The sequence below is a fragment of the Camellia sinensis genome, chromosome 2 (genome assembly GCF_055761805.1).
Source record: "Camellia sinensis isolate YWXY chromosome 2, ASM5576180v1, whole genome shotgun sequence".
In the NCBI taxonomy this organism is placed as follows: domain Eukaryota; kingdom Viridiplantae; phylum Streptophyta; class Magnoliopsida; order Ericales; family Theaceae; genus Camellia; species Camellia sinensis.
The window spans coordinates 59,458,034-59,480,875 of record NC_138962.1 but is presented as its reverse complement, the minus strand read 5'-3'; the positions used below and the strand labels follow the sequence as shown (position 1 = coordinate 59,480,875).

The 22,842-nt window shown below is 35.5% G+C and overlaps 1 protein-coding gene and 1 pseudogene across 2 annotated transcripts in view; one reads left to right on the top strand and one right to left on the bottom strand.

The window, feature by feature from the left end:
- Positions 1-16,340, bottom strand: part of LOC114287780 (pleiotropic drug resistance protein 3-like) — a 28,796-nt pseudogene extending 12,456 nt beyond the window's left edge. Inside the window, exons 1-10 of the transcript XR_014360974.1 lie at positions 15,980-16,340; positions 12,104-12,105; positions 8,128-8,249; positions 7,254-7,343; positions 4,911-4,992; positions 2,963-3,124; positions 2,783-2,859; positions 962-1,019; positions 775-861; positions 148-459 (exon numbers count right to left, since the gene is read on the bottom strand). The product of XR_014360974.1 is annotated as a pleiotropic drug resistance protein 3-like (transcript). The remainder of the gene's footprint in view (positions 1-147; positions 460-774; positions 862-961; positions 1,020-2,782; positions 2,860-2,962; positions 3,125-4,910; positions 4,993-7,253; positions 7,344-8,127; positions 8,250-12,103; positions 12,106-15,979) is intronic.
- On the top strand, positions 11,775-13,900 carry LOC145820058 (enoyl-CoA hydratase 2, peroxisomal-like). The gene is made up of 4 exons (XM_082914521.1): positions 11,775-12,051; positions 12,178-12,248; positions 13,257-13,430; positions 13,547-13,900. The coding sequence occupies exons 1-4, from the start codon at positions 11,995-11,997 to the stop codon at positions 13,632-13,634; spliced, it is 390 nt and encodes a 129-aa protein (XP_082770647.1). The 5' UTR covers positions 11,775-11,994; the 3' UTR covers positions 13,635-13,900.
- Positions 16,341-22,842: the final 6,502 nt, after the last annotated feature.

The window sequence follows — 22,842 nt, the reverse complement described above, 5'->3', positions numbered from 1 at the left end:
ATAGGATCTACGTAGTCACCAACTCATTAAAACTTCAATTGTTAGAGAGCGACAACTTTATTATTTATATTATCAATATGGCAGATAAAAGTTTAAAGTACCCCTTGAAGAAAATAAGAGTGCGAGTAAGAATTCAATATGAACCACGATAAACTTACCTCTTGGAGGAAGTCAGCTGCCCCTTTCCTTTCAGGACACCTAAACTCACAATCCTCAAAAAATTCTAGAATATGACTATGGGGCCATGATACACAATCTTCCCTTCCGTCATCAAGATAATGTCATCGAAGAGATCAAAGGTTTCTGGTGCAGGTTGAAGAAGTGCCACAAGTACAGTAGCATCAGCAATATGTGTTAGCAGTTGAAGACAAGCAACAATCTGATACGTGGTGGAACTGTCTAAGCCATTTGATATTTCATCCATAAACAGAGCTTTTGTGGGACCTACAATCATCTCGCCTGTGAAATATCAATACAAATTATTGTTCGAAAAAAAACATGCACATAGTAATAACATTCAAGGACATGAGTTGAATGTTGCTCTTTTCTTGATAATGGTAATGTATTTTTTCCAAAGACTAACACCAACGCCAAATATGATGTAGTCGTGAGTTGAATTTTACTTTTGTTTTTTTGTTATCCTAGTTATGAGTTGAATTTTACTTTTGTTTTTTTGTTATCCTAGTTGTGAGTTGAATTATCTGCTGAAGCTGTCAAACTCAAGCATTCAAACTACATATATGCCAGACCAGAAAAGAAAATCAGAAAGACTACCTGTGGTCAATCTCTTCTTTTGACCACTTGAGATACCTCTTCTCATGGCATCTCCAGACAGTGTGTCAGCACAGAAATGAAGTCCAGAATCTGATTAACAAATGGAAGTGATGGCCAAATCATCAATAGGTAAAAACATTTGCATGAAGTATAAAGAGGAAGATCAATGAAAGCTCTATTAAAAGTGTTAGTTTTATGATGTAGTCAGTCTGGAGGTTTGTCTTTCGTCCTTCAACGGAAATTACCTGTTAAAAGGAGATACAGTTAAAAGTTACAGTAGATAAGCTCATCAACTTACTAAGATTATCAGAAATGTAATAAATGACCTTAGCATTTTGTCAATTGATGTCAACTTGCATTTTAAGTTCTATTCTTAAATAAAATGATTTTGAGGTGTCCTTAGCGTATCAAACCAATTATTATGCCAGCATCAATTGAATGATAGAGATTTAAGCGCAGCATCACTACCAATGCAACAAATCATACTTAGCAAGCAGTCACCTAAAGGGCTATGTTGTTAAATTGAAAACTGAGAGTAGGTGTGTCAATATATAATTGTTTAGTAGATTAAGGTTAACCACATCCAATATGCATGCCATCCAAATTAGGGAATGGCTCTTGTGTCAGATATAGCAAATATCACACAAGGTCTTATCACATACATAAAATACAACTAAGAATTTGGGCCATGCGTCTGTGTTTTGTGGAAAGATTCCTCCAAATTAGAGAATAGAATTTTGTTTTTAAAGTATGTAACAAATATTTTTACCTGCATCACTTAAATGAGTTGCCTGTCAACTAGATCATGTAATTGTGCACAATATAAGGCAGATATCTCACAACACTATCATTCACACCACTACTATTGTGCTCGTAAGCTGATTTTCTTACTAATTCACAATAAGCTCCTACTATTATAATTATATGTTGACTCCATTTTTGCGCTTCTGTTTGTTTTGATAGAATTTTTATCAATACACAATTCTTTTGCAAAAGATTAAGCTTGCAAGTTTCTATCAACCATTTTTTCTTATCTTTATCACTAAAGTTGGAAAATGTAATTAGGAACCCCAAGAAAAAGTTGTTTCAAGCCTCTAATAATTAAAAAAAGAAAAAGAAAATAAAGATAAATGAGAGAGAGAGAGACATGTTGGGGGGTATATCTCCTTATTGGAGTTTGAGTTTGAGACCCAATTAGTTTATTAAAAGAGTTTAATTTGGTTTGGTATTGTTTATAATATATTTTTAATATATTAGATCTAACTTTTGGAAGCCTAATGAGTTTTTTTTTTATAATCAGTTTGATAGCAACTAACGTTTAGATATAATAGCCAAGAATCAACAATATTGCTTCAGTATTGTTTTGTATTTTTCTGAAGAAGGCAGCGGCTTGTGTGTGCTGGGTGATTCATCTCGGTGACCGTGCAGGGTGCTTTTCACTTTGGTGTTTGATCAATGCTATGGATTTGATTTATTGATGTTGTTGTTATCTTTGATTTAAAGTTGATTTGGGTTATTATTTTGAGTCATTTACAACTCTGTTTCGAAGACAATGTTGTTTATCTATTTGGTGAGATCTTTCCTCTTAATTATTTGTGATTATTTGGAATTCACCTAGGGTGATTTTGTGAGACCATTCGTGTCTCATTTGCAATCGTTTAGAAACTATTTGATTGATAGTGGAATCGGATTTCGATCCTGTCACGTAAAAATTCTTGTGTTGCTATTGATTTAATTTTTCCATATTAATTTTTATTTCCATTGATTAATTTACTTGTGAGAAATCATATATTTTCCCAAGACACACACTCAGACCATCACATTCCATATGCACACATGAAAAATAATATCCTTGTATTCTTACAAAACCGACAAAAGGCTGTATAGATGCATAGACTCTGGTTTCTCATGGGGTAACATTCCAGATTCCGGAGATTCCATCCCTTAAGAAACATAGTGGAAACCCTGAAACATGGGGAAAAAAGAAGACCAGAGAAACCAAAATTACCTTCATGTAAGCATCTATGTTTGGGTCTGGAACAATTCCTGCTTATTTCTCCCTTTTGCTGGCCTCAATCATAATATCTGGCAAGCAAGAAACAATTTACTTCAATTACCATTAGTACCATTAGTTGATAAGGAATATACAAATAATATGATCCTTGTTGCTTGTTCGAAGCACCCATACCTGCTCGGCTTCCAACACCCTAACAGCGAGCTGAAAAATCAAGTGTTTCCCTCATAGTCATTTCAGGGATGTGTAGGCCATTTTGACTTATATAGGCAGAAGTTTTCTAGGGAATAAACTCTTCCAATTTGTACCCATTATAAGAAAGTTCTCCTGCAACTTGTTGCAGAAAAAGGATGAACATACGGAAACTATGTTAAAATGTAGGAAATATGCATGAAAATAGCTCTTGAAGGCAACCAAAAAAGAGTTCAATGGTTGTGTATAATATTAACCTAAACACACCAGATGCAATGAACTAAATAATCAATTGAACAGTAGTTATATCCTGTTTCTTATGGGTAGCAGAGTAAATTGTGGGTTTTTGTGGTAATCGAGTATATTTGGAATGCAATTCATCATCCACTTTTTGCACAAGAAATTCAGGAGCCCAATTTTTTGCATTGTTCATCAACTTCAAGTTAACAATTCTCCCAATGTTGTAACCAAGACTAAATGATAGCTAGATCACTCCAATAAACTAGGTGGAGCTTAGAAGCATATATCTGCTAGGCAAAAGATCAGTAGAATATAATTTTCTTGGAAGAGAATATTATTAACTTGTAACAAAGTTGAATAAGGCTATACAGTTTCTATATATTTATGTGTTGAGACAACTTTCAAAATTAAACGGCAGTGCTTGGGAGTATATGAAAAGGGCATTGCTATTCTAGCCAAAAATTAGACCCACTTTTCAAACCCAATGATGTGGCAACCAATTAGAATATGTAAGGCAACTCTCTCTCTCTCCTATCTTCTCTAATTATCAACCAATCATCTCACTTGTACATTATTGGGTCTAGCAAATGAATTTGTACATCATTTTCCATATGAAAAACATAAGAATCAACTGAAACTAACCCTTTCTTTAGAGGAAGATTTTAACAATTAGAACCCAAAACACTTTTATAAAGTCCAATCAGGTTCTAATTACAGTTCCGTTTGGTAGCTCAAAAATAGTTGGCTCGAATTGGCTCAAAACCCAAAACGACGTCGTTTTGGGTTTTATTTTGTTTTGTTTTTTCCTTCTTTCTTGTTTTTCTGAAAAAGATCCAGAAGAAGAACTTGTTGATTCATTACAAGAATGTGTTTCAGAGGAGAAGAAGAAAATGATCAATATGTTTGCTAGAATATTCGCCAAATGATCAATATGTGTGCTTTATTCTGGTTTTTCTGAAAATGATCAATATGTTTGTTAGAAGAAAATGATCATTTGCTAGAATCTCAGTCTTCCTCTGAAACACATTCTGAAGCAGAAGAAGAAGAAGAAGAAAAAGAAGAAGAAGAAGAAAAGAAGAAGAAGAAGCTGGATCTTCATCAACATCATCATCAACACATCATCGTCAGCCAACAATTTTTTTTTCTTCAGATCCAGATCCACAGGAAAAAAAAAAAAAAAAAAATTCAACAACAACATCTTCATCAACGCATCATCATCATCAACAACAACACCCTTCATCAACATCATCATCACCAACACGCCATCATCAACCAACAAATTTTATTTTATTTTTTCTTCCTTCATCTTTAGATCCAAATCCACTAGAAAAAAAGAAAAAAGAAGAGAAAATAGAGAAAGTGGCGATTGGCGATACCCACCGGCGATCACCGCCATCACCATCTTCTTCTCTTCCTCCTCCTTCTCTCTCACCTCTTCTCTCTTCTCTGTCTCTTTTCTCTCTCTTGTCTATATTCAAAAGCAAATAAAGGGGGAAAAAAAAAAGAAGAAAAAACCCAAAACGACGTCATTTTGGGTTTCGAGCCGATTCGGGCCAATAGTTTTCGAGCTTGCAGGTATTGTTCTTCTAATTATACTTTAAGATCATTATTGTTCATTCTAACATTGATCAATTATCTACCAACATTTCTGTTATTAATAATATTAATCATTTAAAAAAGCTAGAGACATTGAGAGATTTGTTTAGATTTCCAGAAAGTGCTTTCAATAAAGTAGTCTTTCTACATCCTAGAAGACCAAGCAGCAAAGTCATCTTGCAGCAGAAATAAGCCTACTTGAGTCGAATATTAAAACATGCAAATTTTCCAAGAAGAAAAAAATGATGAAATGGGACTTCTTTTCATGATTTTGAAACTTTAGAAAGATATCTTCCCACAAACAGCAGAACATAGGAAACAGATACTCAAAGACATGGATAACGAAAGTTCTACAGTTGCTTTTTCCTCATTTCAGTTAGATTCTCAGTCGAGTCAGTTTTACTTATGGCATTCTCGCCTAGGTCATTTGTTTGTTGACCGCTTACGGTCTTTAGTTTAGTCAAGATTATTGGGAAAGTTTCTCTTAGTCAAATTGATGAATGTTGGGGGTGTAAACTTGCCAAAATGTTAGCTTTACCTTTTAATAAAAGTACTTCAGTTTCTGTTTCTTCATTTTCTCTTGTGCATACTAATGTCTAGAGACCCTCTTCTGTTCTCACTAAAGGGGGTTCCACATACTATGTGTCTTTTGTTAATGATTGCACCTGTCATACTTGGGTTTATCTTATGACTCATAAATCTGACTTTTGCCAAATATATGGTACATTTCAGTCTATGATCACTACATAGTTTGGGGCTATCATTAAATTGTTACAATCTGACTTGGGTGGGGAATATTTTAAAACTGAGTTCTGTGGGTATTTGGTCAATTTGGGTACCATTCACCAAACTTCTTGTATTAATACACCTACCCAAAAATGGTCAAGCTGAGCGTAAACACCGTCATCTCCTTGAGATAGCTCGGTCTCTTCTTCTCTCTGCCTTAGTTCCAGCTTCGTTTTGGGGAGAGGCAATTCTTGCTGTTTTTTTTCTTCTTAAACGCATGCCTACTCTTCTTTTTTCTAGTCAGTCTCCTTATGAGGCTCTGTTCTCTCAACTTTCCAATTACTCCCTCCTTCGTGTGTTTGGATCTGCTTGTTTTGTCCTTCTTCCCCATAAAGATCAGACCAAACTTAGTGCCCGGTCTGTTCTATGTGTCTTTTTGGATTATAGTCTTACTCAGAAAGGCTATCGATGTTACGACCCTATTTCCCGTCATTTTTACGTCTCCAGTCATGTTTCTTTTCTTGAACGTCTACCTTACTTTCAGCTTCCTCCTGTCATTGCTCTAGTTTCCAAAGAGGATTTAGTTCACATTGATCCATTTCCTTTTGAGGTCCCTCTTGATGAGTACATTTCTATTGTTCCCCATGACCTTACTTCATTTTCTTCTCTTTCTCCTAGCTTGCTCATCCTTCCCTATTGTTAGTTTATTCTCATCGCCAAGCTCTTCCTCCACCAATTGTCTCTGCTCCTATTGCTGATTTCTTTACGAAGACTCACACCACTGCTCGCTTTCAGTTTCTTCTTGGCAAACTCTTAGTGTTTTCTGTTAAACCACCTTGAGTTTGAGCGGATGTGTGAGAATATATGTTAATTATGGAAATATAGATTGATTTTATATTTTAGATTGATTGTGTGAATATTAGATTGATTGTATATGGTTATTCTTTCCTATTTCAGATTAGGTTTAGGTTTCTTATATATATCGGTTGCAATCTTTGTATTAAAAATAGGTTCAATATACAGAAATATTCAGAAACTTACACACTAAGCATGTAAAACACTGAGATGAATCCACAATAAAATTGTTTACCCAAGTTAAACTCATCTTCAATGTTAACGGTGGTTATTTAACCTTAAAACTTGTCATGCTTGTCAAATTTTATTATATTAAACCAACTATTAAGCAGCTCAAACTCCAAATGCTAACTGCAATTATTTAACAGTGTTATTCAATTTCAGTTACAAATGAAAGGATGGACCAGTGTAGTGGAACTTCCAAAGTGAAAATACAAACCACTATAGCGACACTGAAAACACATATATAGTTTGAGTTGTTTAACTCAACAAATTTAAAGAGTCAAATTGATTCATTTACCACGCAAGCTCTAAATTTCTCGAGTCTGTTATCAATATATATACCTATTGATTTCAAAGGGATAATAATACTTGTCATAAGGACAGTCAAGTTTTATGGAAAGCTATCTGTGTTATCAACCATTCGAATACTGATAACAAGATAAGGAAAGCTGTCTGTGAGGGTGTGACCATATGCAATGAATATCAATAGTCAACCATTGCACTGGAGTAGAACAATTTGCCTCAAGCTACTGATACTAATAAAAAATAGGGGAAAAAAAGGAAGGTACATATGGCTATAAGGAGAGACCCAAAAAAAAAAAAAAAAACAGATTAGATCCCCTAAGCTTCAAACACATCTTCCAGGCTTAATGATTCAACTGATGTCATCAACGATGGTAATGTTGGCCTCTCGTGACTTCATACCGGGAAGCTTGGCCAAATCCTGTTAAGCAAATTGCACCAATTAATCAATTTAGGCACTTACCTGGATAACAGCGGTTCTAATTTATTAAAGGCTGCTTTTGGAAAAGATAAACCCAAAAATATGGATTTCCTGATCATTTGTTTTTGCAACTAAATAGCAAGCAAACAATACATGGATCATTTTTTATTTTTACTGAGTTATACACTGATAAATGTTTAACTTATGCAATACATACACAAGAACCACCAAATATTCAGCTAACGGCTAGTCCTTCTAGTCTTAAATGGAAACATAAATGTGAATGCACATTCAGAAACATATGCAATGAGTTGGATAAGATTGGATAAAAAATAAAAAAATTAGAAAATTATCTAGATTAGGGTCTCGTTGGGAATAGGCTATTTTAGTAATTTTTTTGACTTTTTGGCTAAAATATAAGGTAAAAAAACTAGTATGTTTGGAATAATTTTTTGGATTTTTACGAAAAAAAGTGCAAAAAGTAGAGAGAATAGAATTTGACTTTTTTTGTATAGTTTGTTAGCTTTTTAAATTTTTTATAGAGAAAATAGAATCTTTGGCTATATGACTTTTTTATTAAAAATAAATCTTAACCATTAGAAATAATTAATTAAAATAAATTGGCTGAAATTTAGATGGCAGGTAGAGTACGGTTGTATTGATCTAGAATCAACTCATATCCATTAAAACCTTAACCCGGACAATATCCGCAAGTGGACAAAACCTATCCAAATGCATACCAACAATAAGCTATAATGTTACTTCAAGAAAATTAGATACTTACAAAAAGAATGCTTTTGAAAGAATTCCATAGAGTTGGAAGGGGCTTGCCATGAACCACCTCACACTCTGCTTCCACTTGCAAATTGTTATATCTCACTTCCACTGTCGGCAAATTTACACCAACTGTACAAGAATCAATTTAAAGGTTAACCCAATAACCCATCCTAACATCCTTGAAAGGTAATGATGTAAGAGTATATCTACACATAAAATTAGAGATGAAATGGGGAACCACCAGCACAGATCAAGATTGAATAATTTGGAAAGAACAATCAATAGTGCTAAGGCACTATAACAAGTTAAAATTTAAGACTACTGACTTCATTTCTTGACACACAGACCTTGTAGCATTAATGCCGTTGAACGGTATAAAGATGTGAAAACACATACAATGCATACAAGTATATCCAGGCACTACAGGAAATATGGGGTTTGGTGGCGCTTTTTTAACGGCGTTTTGTGAAACGCCATTATTTCTAATATATAACGGCGTTTTATAAACGTCTTATTTTTCTGTAATTGAAACGGCGCCGTTTCAAGAATCAAAGACGTTTTTTAAATGCCTTGGAATGGTTTTCATTCAACCCCTCTCCTATTTCACCTTTATTTTGAATATGATAAGCAAGGAGTATACGCGGAAATCTCACTCTCACTCTCGCACTCTCACTCTCACTTTCGCGCTCTCTCTCTCTCTCTCTCTCTCTCTCTCTCTCTCTCTTGCCTCTGCGCTGTCTAAGATCAGAGCCATTTCGAAGTTCTCTCTCAAAATCGATTCAGATCGGTGATTCATCCGAGCCATTTCGAAGTTCTCTCTCAAAATCGATTCAGATCGGTGAGCTACTCTCTCTCTCCCCCCCCTCTCTCTCTCTCTGTGCTGTCTAAACCCTAGTTATCTCTGTCAGTTCAGCTCTGTGATTCAGAGATTCAGCTTTGTAATTTTACTCACAATTCACTTGAATTTGTTGTTGCTGTGATTTGACAAGCTGATTTGTTGTACATTTTGCATGTATAATTTAAATGTTAATGGTTTTGTACAGCCGATCTGGCCTTTTTATCAAATTAGATATGCTTGGTAATTTAAATGTTAATGGTTTTGTTTATCATACATTCTCAAACGGTGGAGGCTAGCCATCACTTGCTTGTGCTTTGTGTTTTTAATTAGGATTAAGATGCTATTAAGTTGGTTTGAGTTGCCTAGGGTTATAACTTATAAGAGCTTGACATTGATACATAGATGGTTATTTCAAATCATATACTCAATATTTCACTTCATATGATTTCACAATATAATTTATGCAGTGTTTTGAATAAAATTATTTTATTTAATTTCATCAAAAATAATCATGCAACCAAACATAGCCTAAATTTATTCCTGTTTTTACGCTGGGAGCCGAATGTTTGTGAACAAGTGGAAACTCATCTTGATCCTTAATTACAAATGAGAAGCAAACTGGCCATGGGGGTGAAGAAAAGTGATGTTATGTTCGCTTTACTGCCATGGCCACGAGGTGTTTGATGTTTTGCCTATGAGAGACCAACCACAACGATCAAACACTGCTCTAATAGTACACACACTTAGTTTAAAATACATGGTCAGATTTACGTCCAGAGATTAACTAGACTTTAATAATGATACTGCTATGTTTGGCTGTTGCGAAAGGGATTCCACCGCCGAGTCTGTGTCTGTTATGAGAGCAGTGGCTAATAGAACTGATGCGCCTCAAAGTCTTCTGGGTTTAATGATAAAAAAAAAAATGAAGGGAAAATGTTAAAAGTCTTTATTATCTCCCAAAATACACACACGTGCGCGTGCATATATATATATATATATATATCTTTATTATCTCCCAAAATACACACATGTCCACTACTTGAATCATTGTCATGTTGCTTTTCATTCCTCATTTAATTCTCTGTTTTTACTTTCAATTCCATGTTTCTCCTTGTTATTTTTTCTCCTGCTCCAAAGCTTTTTGAAAAGCAGTTTCTCGGCAACCAACACCAACATTCAGTACTAGAGAAGTTGAATACTAAATGCACAAAAGGTAGCCAACCTGAGTGTCAAGTTAGAGTGCAATTTGCTGAATTGCTCAAATCTATAATTCCCCAAGTTGATAATGAGAGAGCTACACAGCTACACAAGTTATTTTTCAGACTCCGGGTGAGTCGTTGCATAGATTTAGTTATCAACTTTGCTTCGCTACTTAGGCATAAACTGATTAAACTATTCCTTATACTCAAATGTTGAAATGTTGACTGATGTAATTGCTATTCCTAGAAAAATAAAATCGCTGGTGAGAACTTTCTCTGGCTTGTGCAGGATATTGTGGGGTGTCAGTTGCTTACAGAGGCAGTTAAGAAAGTGCAAATTCAGGTAAATTGGTCATAATGTTCATGCAATTAGGAGCAAAGCTACCTCTGTATGCTTTCAAGAGGGTGAACAAGATTGTCGGTGAAAAGGGTCTAATTGCTCACGACTACATAGAGCCTTCCATTGCTTTCTTGGATTCTCTTCTTCTTGGGGAGGTAAATTGTGAAAGTTTTAGCTTCAAATTTTGTATTTACCAATCATCATAATCAGCTGATATCGTTACCATTTGATGGTACTGGGAGGATCGTATGCAGAGAGGGCTCTTTCGCTATGATGACACCGCTTGCGAAACCAAGGTCTTTGCCATTTTCTTTCTCTTCATTTTGATAGTTTATAGCTAAATTTTTCAGTCTAAATTCTGCTTAGTTGAGTACTTTGCTCAATATGGTTCATCTGGACTTGTATGATTACTAGCTATGCGTGCATACGCAATGGGCTTTCAATTTTAGATCTAATTTTTGCTTGCTCTTTACATGGCAGCAGAAGCTGGAAACCCGTACTTCAGATTGGGTTACAACAGCTTGGGTGCATTTGCTACAATCAACCACCTTCATTTCCAGGTTCATATAATATCCCCTTTTTCGTATCCCTCAAATTGATTATAACAATTCTGTCATCATTTCTCTTACTAGCAGCAGGTGCACACGCAATGTTGTGCAAAGGTCTGTAAAACCGTTCATGTTTGTGGAAATCGAAATATTTCAGTCAGTTTGATTCTTCACATGGCAGTGTTCAAACTCATTGGCAGTTGTGGGCATTTCTGGAAAACGAAAAAAGTGTGAGGAAGCATTCACACCAACTGACACGTGCACTTTATATAATAGCATAGATAGTATAGATAATTAGTTAGTTTTTCTGTTGGTAAAGGAAAGAAAGTTCTATGATTTTTATGGCTACAGGCTTATTACTTGGCCGTGCCCTTTCCAATTGAGAAAGCTCCAATTAGATTCTCCTCACAAAAAAAATTACTTTTTAAGAAAGGGCTGTAGAAATTGGCTGTGCCCTTTCAGGCTTATCTACAGGCTTTCTCAATATTGCTGAAATTGGATTCTTTCCTTGGCTGTGAAAAAAGTGGATTCTTTCTCAATATTGCTGAAATTGGATTCTTTCTCAATATTGCTGAAATTGGATTCAATATTGAGAATCCGAAAAAAGTGTGAGAATCTAATCGGAAATTGGCTTATTACTTTCTCAATATTGCTGAAATTTTCCAGTTAGAAGCTAATTCTGTCTTATTACTTGGAAAGGGCTTATGATTTTTCTGGAAAGGGCACAGCCAATTTCTACAGGCTTATTACATTGCTGAAATTTTCCTCTAAAAAGAAATATTCTGTCTAAAAAGTTCGAGTACGAATCATTGCTGAAATTTCAAGTGCCCTTTTGTTCTTGCACTCGTTCAAACCTGAAAAGATTGTACACGGCGACCTAAAGCCGGACAACATCCTTCTTGATTCCAATCTCAACTGCAAGCTATGTGATTTCGGGATTTGTAGACTAATGCCAGGAGAGACCCTCCGTTGCCCAAGTTTCGAAAACATCATTTTGAGATGGAAGGTGTGCTCTGTGTATTTCTGTTTGGTATATTAGTCTTCGAAGGATTCTGAACCTCTCTCTCTCTCTCTCTGTGTGCATTGTTGTTTATGTGAGACACGATTCTTAACCTTCATTGCTGTTATGCAGGCATTGCTGTATAGGCTATTCGGTGATTATAATCCATTGCATTCAAATCCTAAGGTTGCAGAAATTGCAGGGTTAGTGCACCAAATAATTCAAAACTGCATTCTCTTGCCATGTTTTTTTTATTTTTTTTTCACTCTCTATTAGATATGCTGCTATTGACTCCTAGATTCATGGATCAAGCCAACTGCATTTTTGGAGATATTAATTTTACCTGGGACTAAGCTTCATTTCCCATTGGCAAGTTTATGCTTTTTCAGCCAACATAATAAATAATCAATGATTATTGATGCATTCTTGGCTGTTTTAACTTCTTTAGAGCTTATTCACCCCAAAAAAACTTCTGTAGAGCTAAGCATCTAAACTGCATATGCTTTGTACAAAGGGGGGGGGGGGAGATGGAGCTCACATTCAACTCTTGCCTATGACTGGAAAATAAAACAAAGAGAGAAGGAATAAAAATTACATTGGCAAGGGAAAATAGGTCTTGGATTGTGTAGTGTGGGTCATTTCCTTTAGCAACAGTGATTACATCTCTTTTCCTTTGAAGACATTTAATCAGATTACCTTCTCTCACACTGTTGCTCCAGGACCATATAACAACAGTTAACTCGAGTCCCTTTTCATATGCTACATTATAGACTGCCGTTTTCCAGAAAACAGTTGAATAGACAAAAGGTACATGCACGGAGTACATGGTTTGCAAAAAGTGAAGTGCAAACTGCTTTTTTTTCATTTTATTTTTTTCCCCCTGTTTATATTTTGAGTTCCTGGGAGTATGAAATTACATCTCATAAATCTGTTTTTATTTTCCCTTGCATTTTCAAGGAATTAATATATATTGCACACTGATGATCATCTATAGAATTTCATGAGATGGCTTGTTTTTTTCTTTTTAAATTGTGAAATTACTACTGATAGTTTTCTGTGATGGATAATAAGTGGGGGGAATTAGGGATGGATGTATTCCTTTTAAATGGTTCGGTTATTTAAAATAGTATATATTTATATTTGTTTTTATTATATTGGTCATGCATCTGCCCTCATAGTTTGCTCTATTTTGTTTTATCATTTTTCCAAAGATTTTCTCGCCCGATACAGCATGGGTTGTGCACAATGGGCTTTGTGGTCAGGGCTATCATCAAGTGTATCTGCAGGGGAGACCCAAACATGATCAAAAACATATCGGGACGATTTCTTTTACATGTCTACCCTGGTGAAACCTTGATCATGGAGATGTGGCTTGAAGGCTTGAGGTAGATCTTTCTGTTTCTTTTTTCTTTTATCTGGGCTCAATTTTTCTCTTCCTGAGTTGTGGTTTTTTGTTTGTGTTCATGTGAAGAGAACTTTGATAAAATTAAAAACTGCGCAGGGTTGTATATCAGGTAAAGGTAAAAGAACGGAACAAGGCAGTGCTTTCTGGCGTCATTGATCTCACTCATTTGACTTCGTCTCTGTAAATTCTCACGGTGCGTATCATCCAAAATATAATAATAAGTTTATGTACTATGAATAACTGTTAACTGTTTTTAGGGTTGTGGTTTGTTGAGAGAATCATCCCCAATATGTTTCAATAAATTATAGTGTATCTACTTTGTAACATCTATTTGGCTTATTCATGGATGAATTTAATCCCAGTCCACATTTTGTAATTTTCCAAGTCAGATTGGTGAACTGACGTACTTTTTTGTATAAAAAATAAAATCTCTTTAATTTGAAAAGAAAATACTAGTGAATTGGTGTTTAATTTTTTGGGTGATTTATTTTCGCCTTTAATAATTTTTTTTAACTATTTCAAAAAGTTTAGTGTCAGTTTGATTTGATTTTTCAAAATTTATTTTTAAATGAGTTATCGTTTAGTTTGTAAACTTGAGGGGTAGCTTCTATTTGTACACGACCTTTTTCTCAATTCATCAATTTTTCTCTTCAGATATTACTATTGAACAAAATTCAATTATTCGATTATAAACGACCAAACAAAAACCAATTGTTCAATATCGAGTACTGAACTGGGTTTTCGTTCGGTAGTTGATATCTGAACAAAAAAAATTGTGTGAACTGAGAATTTTTGTAGTGTGCAAATAGAAGCTCTCAAACTTGAGCTTGCTTCTAACTGGTTTTTCAAGAGCGTGTTCTCTGGCTTGAACAAGATGAGATCCTGCTGATGCTCCAAATGTTGCTTGATTTGCAATACTGGGCTCGACTTGCCAAGGCTCATCAATTGTAATAGGTGCTATGTAGCATTAACTGTTGTGTTGTGATGCTTTTTAGCTTTCTAGAGAACACTACAAGGTTTTTCTTTTTTTCATTCAAGTGGGAGCGTTGTGCTTGTGAGCAGGATTGATTAGCCTCAGTAATGCTCATGAAGAATCTTCAAGTTGGTGTATGCCCTAAGTGAACTACAAACTAAGCTTCAGAAGTGATTGAAGTAGCTAAATTGGAATAGCCTTGTAGGTCCTATTTGGACAGAGAACAGAATTTTATTTCATTCCTATGGTTTTTCTCGAGCAAGATGATTTATTTAATCTAGTGAATTTTTGTGAAAATCTTTTGCAGAACCGCACCTGACTCGGATTATTGGTGGTTTTGCTTTCAGGAGATAATGCACGATCCTCAGGTGGCAGCCGATGGATTCACCTACGAAGGAGATGCTCTGCGTGGATGGTTGGAAAATGGTTGAGAAACTTCCCCGATGACCAATTTGAGACTGGATCACTTGCATCTCACTCCCAACCATGCACTGAGACTTGCTATTCAAGATTGGCTTTGCAAAGGTTAACATACCATTCGTATACATTCAGTCTATGTCATAATGTATATTTGTAGAGTCTTCTTGTATTTGGAGAAAAAAAAACCCTTTTACCATTGTATTTGGATAACTATTGAAATATTCTGTCTAAAGAGGACTGGGAGAAACAACAGGCTAAAGAGGTAGAGCATTGCATTGGCTTCTGTATGCCAGTTGTATCAAAATCTTGTATTGGTATCACGAACTTTTTTTTATGTATTTTATTTTATTTGTATGTTAATAGGTTAGTAATAAGGTAGCTTACAACGAATGAGCTATGGTCGCTCTATCGATTCGTTGTTGCTATTGCACATATGAAACTGAATTAATGCTTCATTTGTTATTTGAATGGGAGTTATTATTTTATTTGTTTGTTTTATTATAGGTATTTGAATGGGAGTTAATATTTTGTATGTTAGTTTTATTATAGTTATTTTTTTATTAATTGAATGAGAAATCAAATTCAATATTTTCTTACAGGTATTCTTTTTAATTTAATCAAATAAAACTAGCACAATCTCAAAAAAAAAAAAAAGAAAAAAAAAAGAAGATAAGACGGCGTTTCTAGAAACGCCTCCTAAACTCTCAATACTAACGGCCATATTTTTTAAACAGATACGACGGCGTTTCAAAGCGTCGCTAAATATCATCGGTGACGTCAGCGTGTGTATAGTGGGAGATTTGGCGGCGTTTTTTAAAACGCCTCCTATACTAATATCACGACGTTTTTAAAACGTCGCAAAGCTACAGCAACGGCCGCAGCTTCGACGTTTGATATTAAACGCCACAAAATGAATTAGCGGCGTTTTTGATATATATAGCGGCGTTTTTAAAACGCCACTAAAAACCCGATTTCCAGCAGTGAGGTGCTTATTTATATGTATGTCTAGGTGTGTTTGTGCCATGTATGTGCACCTTCTGTCCCGCCAAGCTTTGTCACCTTTGTGCATGCCTATATATATGTATAGCCATATATTTTGGACCACAAAGGAAAAAAAACAAACAAATAAAACTTACTTGTCTATTCTTTTTCTCTGTTTATGCAACAAGCGAAGATTGTCATTCTCAATGTGTTTGATGAGCATGTCAATAAACATATTTCGTTCTAGAGCATCAAGCTTAGTAACATCGGCTACCCATTTTCCTTGAGCATCAACTTTGCTTCCATCATTTTCATCAAACAAAGATGATCTCAACCTCTCAAATGTAGGCAGTCTCTCAATTGCAGCATCATCAAGTCATCCTTTACAGAACTCAAACCTGAAATGCTTCTGAAACTAGAGGCATGGCGCTGAAATGATGACCTCAAACTTCTTCCTATCTCTGCCAGTTCAATTCTCAGTGATTCTATCTCATCATCACCAACCAATTGAGCCATACTGGATAAGCCAGGAGAGACTCAAGTAGGAAATGATACAAAAGGGCAGATGCATAAATATATATATATGCAGTCTTCTCCTTGGCTTTAGACTAAAGATTGATGAGGTAAGGCCACATCATGCTTCTTTTCTTTTCTTTTCTTTTTTTTTTTTTTTTTTTTGGGATAAATGTAAGGCCACATCATGCTTGTTTGTATGTTTTACAAAGATGGATGAGATAAGGCAATGCATCATGCTTACATCTCTGAACAACAAAGTTGAAGATATTCTTCTGTAGATAATATGATCCATGTATTACAATAAGTTCCTCTGAGAGAGAGAGAGAGAGAGAGAGAGAGAGAGTTACTTATATAAGTTGACTCATGCCCAGGCCCCAAGAAAAAAAAAAATGGTATTCCACCAACTCAAGTTACAATGACAAAGGTAGTTGACTTTCTAGTTAAACCATTGCTTAATCCATCAGAGTTCAAACATTTTAGTACATAAAAAATTTAGCAATATGTTGGGTTAATTGCGCCATGATTTGTACTGTCTTATATGTTCTATTGCCTTTGTTAATAAATTTTTATTTATTTTTTGGGTTAATGCGTGTTGCAGAGAGGAGTAATTAAGTATGCAGTCTCCTATAATTCTAAAGGCATCCCTAATAAGAAGAATATATTCCTCAATTGTTAGAGCATAACTAAGTATATTCTATGTTTCTTCCTCTAAATGAAGCAAGTCTAATCATATAGGCCCAAGGAAAACAATGAGGGGAAGGGGAAAGCAGTAATTATCTATGACCGTGTTTGGTAGAAGTCAGAGAGAGAGAGAGAGAGAGGTACAGAGGGAGTTCAGTTGCTTAAAATTTAAGCTTCTTCCTTCATTTCCAGGGGAGATAAAAAGAACAAAATTACGTCAATATTTAACTAACTCTAGTTACAATGACAGAGATGGTTGACTTCTCTGTTCAACAAATTCTTTCTCCATTAGCAATCATAGTTTTGCAAAAACCTGCATACTTTAAGGTGTTGGAAACGAGAAGAGACAAAAGGAGAGATGTCTATATAGATTTGTAGATTGTCTTTCGATTTTTAAACTAAAATGATTGATGAGGTAAGTTAATGCATCATTCTTATTTCTTTTGAACAATGTAGTGCAGAATGTTTTACTGGAGATAATGTAATCTATGACATTGTGAAAAGTCAGAAAGGGCGAGAGAGGACGAAGGGATGGAGGGAGGTTCAATGGCATAGGGCCTGTTTGGTAGTTTTTTTTTTTTTTTTCTCTTTTTGATTTTGATTTTCTTTTTCCTTGTTTTCAAAGATTTTTTGAAAACATTCATCTTTTTCATTTTTGTGCAGAAACTGTTTTGGAAATTCGGAAACAACCTTTTTTGTGTTTCCCAAAGAGTGGGTTGTTTTCATAACATTTTTCCGAAAACTGTTTTAAAAAACAATATGTTAAATAAATTCTGTGTTTTCTGAAAGATGAAAATAAAAAACAGAAAACTTCTCATTGTTTTTGCGCAAAAACTGTTTTGGAAAATTCAAAACTTTTTTTGTGTTTCCTAAAGAGTGGGTTGTTTCATAACATTTCTCCGGAAACAATTTGTTACATAAGTTCTGAAAATAGAAAACGTGAAAACAAAAACATAACCAAACAAACACTAAAAATTATCTACCTCCTTCCTCTCCCTGAAGAGACAAAAATGATTTAATTACTTCGGTTGCAACTTTATAATTCCTTAGAATCAGGGCACGGCACATAAAAAAAATAAATAAATAAATAAATAAAAAACAAAAAATGAAGAAGAAGAAGCAGCAATATACCACACGTTCTAGAGCATCGCAAAATATAATTTTGTTTTCGAAATGATGCCCAATCCAACCACTTATGAGTTAAGACCTTAATCAATAAAAACCATAAAAATAAGGCTGCAAGTCTTTAGTTATTGTCATCGTAATATATTAGATTAGATTATTGATTGGATCATTGTCATATTCCATCACTTCTGTCTTAATAAATCATATTATTATTCCTTCAATAAACAACAAGCAATCAACCTCCTATATCCCAAGTCAGAAGGATCTCACTGATTGTGATTCCCATCTTTGTTATTTCTGTGGTCAAAATGAACCATCTTTACTGTAGTATTCAAATTGAGATGGAAGTAAGAATACAGAATGATTGATTGTGAAACCAGGATTGAATAAGCCACAAAGACTTATGACAATGACCCTACAATAACTTGTACAGAACATATGCGATGAGATGAAGAAAGAATAGGGAATGTGTTAGGTTTTTATTCTTGGCAACCCCGTTTAACAAAACTCCTTTCAGTTGTACTTGTTTTCGCACTTTTATTTCAGTGAGGCTATGAGTTTGTTAGATGCGAATCCAACCCGAATTGTGCCTTGCAGAGAAGTTTGTGATGTTAATACTTTCAAGATTGCCACTTCGCTGATTATGACGGGGATCGAGCTGCTCGGTCAGCTCGCGAGGGTCCAGGGGGCAGCGCCCCTTGGCGGGTCCTAGGCAGCGCCACGGCGGGGTCGAGGGGCAGCGCCCCCGAAGCAAAATGAAAAAATGCATTCAAAGTTGCCTCCCTGCTCGAGCGGAGAATGCTGAGTTCCAGAAGTTTAGTTCGACTGCAAAAATACTGGATGTTGTTTTTTCCAGCTCGAGCAGAACTTTCCGCGCTCGAGCGTAGGTCCGCTCGAGCGGCCAATCCGACGCTCGAGCGGAGATCGCCGGACAGTTTTCTATAAATACGTATTTCAGTCCAAATCTAGGATTGCTTCTCCAGATCTTCTTCTTGGGTTCTAGGGTTTATATCTGGGGATATTTTGCTAGTTTTCTTTGATGTTTTGATTGAGTTCATGGTTTAAAGAGTATACATCAAAGGATTATTTGTTTGTTCTACATAAAAGAGAGAGTTGTTCTTCGGTGGATTCTGAAGAATTCAAGCCTGAAGCTTTGGTGGATTCTGGAGTGGCTCATCGTCAAGACAATTCCGAGGTGAAGATGGGGTTGGAAGAGACACATAGAGGTTGGTTCAATTCGGGTGTGGATTCGCTAGGTAATTGAGAGTATACCTGTGTAATTCCTTCATATCTTCTTAGTGGATTGTTTTGTGGCTGTTGCCCATGGTTTTTTTTATCACAATTAGAGGTGTCCAATTGTGGTTTTTCCACGTAAAATCGTTGTGTCGATTTGTCTTGATTGTTTGATTGAGATTGTTGTTTACTGCTTAAAATTGATACATAATCACAAATCAATATCTAGCGGATTTCTAGATTTTTAAATTGGTATCAGAGTAGGTTGTTCTATTTTTTTTTAAAAAAATATTCGTTTAGAATGAGATCTTGTTTGATTTGTGATAATGGATTCAATACGTGAGGGAAATTCTATGGTTCGACCACCCCTACTTGACGGATCCAATTATTCTTTTTGGAAAGCTCGGATGAGATCGTTTTCGAAATCAATAGATAAAAAAGTTTGGCAATCTATCATGAATGGGTGGACCGAACCAACAATTACCGTTGATGGAGTAACTTTTCCCAAACCAATTGATAAGTGGGACACAATTGATTACCAAAATAGTAGCTGGAATAGTAAAGCTATCAATTCTCTCTTTTGCACTGTCACACCTGAAGAGTTTAGACGTATTTGCAATTGTGAAGTCGCAAAAGAGGCTTGAGATATCTTACAAACTATTCATGAGGGTACTCCTTCTGTTAAATGCTCAAAACTTCAAAGGCTCACTTCTAGTTTCGAAAACCTTTCAATGAAAGATAGTGAGACCTTTGATGAATTTTATGCGAATTTGAGTGACATTGTAAATTCCAGCTTCAATTTAGGTGAAAAAAATACCAGAATCCAAAGTTGTGGGAAAAAATTTGAGATCCTTGCCCGATTGGTTCCAACCAAAAGTTACGGCTATTGAGGAGGCTCAAGATGTTGACAAGCTCAAGCTGGATCACTTGGTTGGAAATCTCCAAACTTATGAAGCACATAGGAATTTCAAAAAGAAACAAAAAGATGCTATTGCTTTTAGTAGTGCTCATAGAGTTGGAAAGGATTCTAATGAGGATTATGAGATAGATTCTAAGATTACGGCTGCTTTTGTTAAATAATTTAAAAAATCTCTTTTGAAAAAGAATCCTAATCTTTTGGAATCTACTCATACCCATAAATCTAAAGGCAAAGATAAACTCAAAATTAATTCTATAGCCAAGAAGGAGAAAGGAAAGATACAAGGGAACTCTGAAAGAGTCCAATGTTATGAATGCAAAGGATTTGGCCACTTTGCTTCAGAATGCCCTACTTGTTTGAGGAAGAAGAAAGCCCTCGCTATCACTTGGGATGATGAATCAGAATCTGATGAAGATGAAAGTGGCAATGAAGATCAAGGTAAAGAGGGACATAAACAATTCCTTGCTTTCTTGGCGACTTCCGAAATTGAAGGACGAACAGAGTATCCGAAGAGGTCGGTTGAGAATGCCACTGATGATGAATCCTCAGAGAGTGATGATGAAGAGCTTGAGCAAGCTTATGAAAAGTTGTATAAGGAGTCTCTTAACTTATCCAAATTGAATGACAAACTCACTACGGAACTCAAAGCATGTGAAAGTAAGAATGTCAAATTAAAGAAAGAGATTTCCGAGGCTAGGAATGATGCCCTTAAGATTTCTAATGATCGACAAGCTCTTTGTGCAAAACTCTTAACCTGTGAGACAGAGAGGAATGAGCTACAGCAAATCTATGCAACATATGAAGAAAAGATTGAAACTCTCGAGATGTCTTAAGTTACTTTGGAAGAACTAATGATCAAGAAAGAGGAAGAACTCAAGTGTGCTATGGCTAGCATTGGTCTTTGGAACAAAGGATCAAAGACTTTGGACAATATCATTGGGTCTCAACAAATTTGTTTTGACAAGAGTGGCATTGGCTTTGGTGGTAAGAAAGAGCAAAAATAGAATGCATCTACGTCTCATGATACAAGAACTCAAGGGCAAGGGGAGCACAAGATTCAACAAGAGGAAAGACTTCTCAATCTTCTTAAAGTTGGTAAGGTCAAAGAAAAGAAGGTACACCCTGTGTTTATTTGTCATCATTGTGGTATGCATGGTCATATTCGCCCTTATTGTTATAAGTTGCTTGAGAGAGTGTCTCATTGAGATGGAAGAAATTCCAACATCTCGTGGGGTAGGAGACACTTCATTGGTGGTAATGAGGTTATGGATCATATTAGACCTTGTTATTTTGATATGCTTGAGACCAAACATGGAGCGAGTTTGCATTTGCCTAGCTCTAGGAATAGGAAGTTGGAAACCATGTCAAGACGGGTTCTCATTGAAAAGGAAGGGAACCACAATGTCAAGACACTACCCAAGAACCGCAATTCTCACAACTTTGTTCATACTAAAGCGGTTTGGGTGAGAAAACTTGACTTGTGTTAATTATTTTTAGTTTTTAAGTTTCTGTGTGTTTTTTTTTTCTTTTTGAGTCAATTAATGTGTGCATGTTCGTTTTCTGTCTTGCTTTGTTTAGAAAAAGAAAAAATAATAATAAAAAAAAAATTCCAAAAAGATTTTCTTAGTATAGTTTTGCAAGTTTGAAATTTTTGAGTGGTCCTTGGTGCATACTGGAACTGATAAGAATATCCATTACATGTTAATATGTGTGTGCTTTCTGTGGTCATTACTCATTTTGGAGTGTGAGTTTTTTGATTAGTATGTCTCATTCTGTACACACTCTTGGATTAGCAAATTTTGGAGTCTTCCGCCTTAGTGATTATTTTTTCTCTATGGACTTCTGTCATTGATCTTTTGCGTTTCTAGAGGAATTGACCTATACTAGCATATCATGGGTGATGTTGAGTCTCTTAACCATCTTTCATCTTTTTGCATCTCCACGACTTTCTGCTCTATTCTTTGTAGTCCAGCCATGAGGAAAAGGCTACCTCAGAGTCACCAACCAGGCCATCCTTGTTATATCCATGCTTCTCTGGTTCGGTTTCCATACTCTTGAGCATGTCAGCCGCCAATGAGTGTGCAAAAGAAAGAAAAAATGTGCAAAAGAAAGAAAAAAAGGATGTGCAGAAGAAAGAAAAGAAAAAGATGTAGAAAAAAAAAGAGGAAAAAAATAAAGGATTCATTGATTGAGGGGGAGCATCTGCCTTTACTCACCAAATACCCATTGATTCCTAGTGGTTTGACTTTCCTTTGTTGTTCTTAGGTTCTCTTGTCGGAGGTCCAACTTTCAGATCACTACTAGGATTGAATCTAGTGTTTGTCGAACTCCAAGAGTCACACACACACTTTTCTCATGGGATCTATGCTTTTTACATAATGCATCACTTTCTTTTATAAGGAATCTTCTAGAGGCTATGCACATTGTGTTTTCAAGTAATTGTGCTTCTTGGATAGTCTTGTGTGTTCTAAGGTACAAATCTGAGATTTCTTACTTGCTCCATCATATTATTTTTTGTCTTTTTCTTCTTGTTCATTGTTTTCA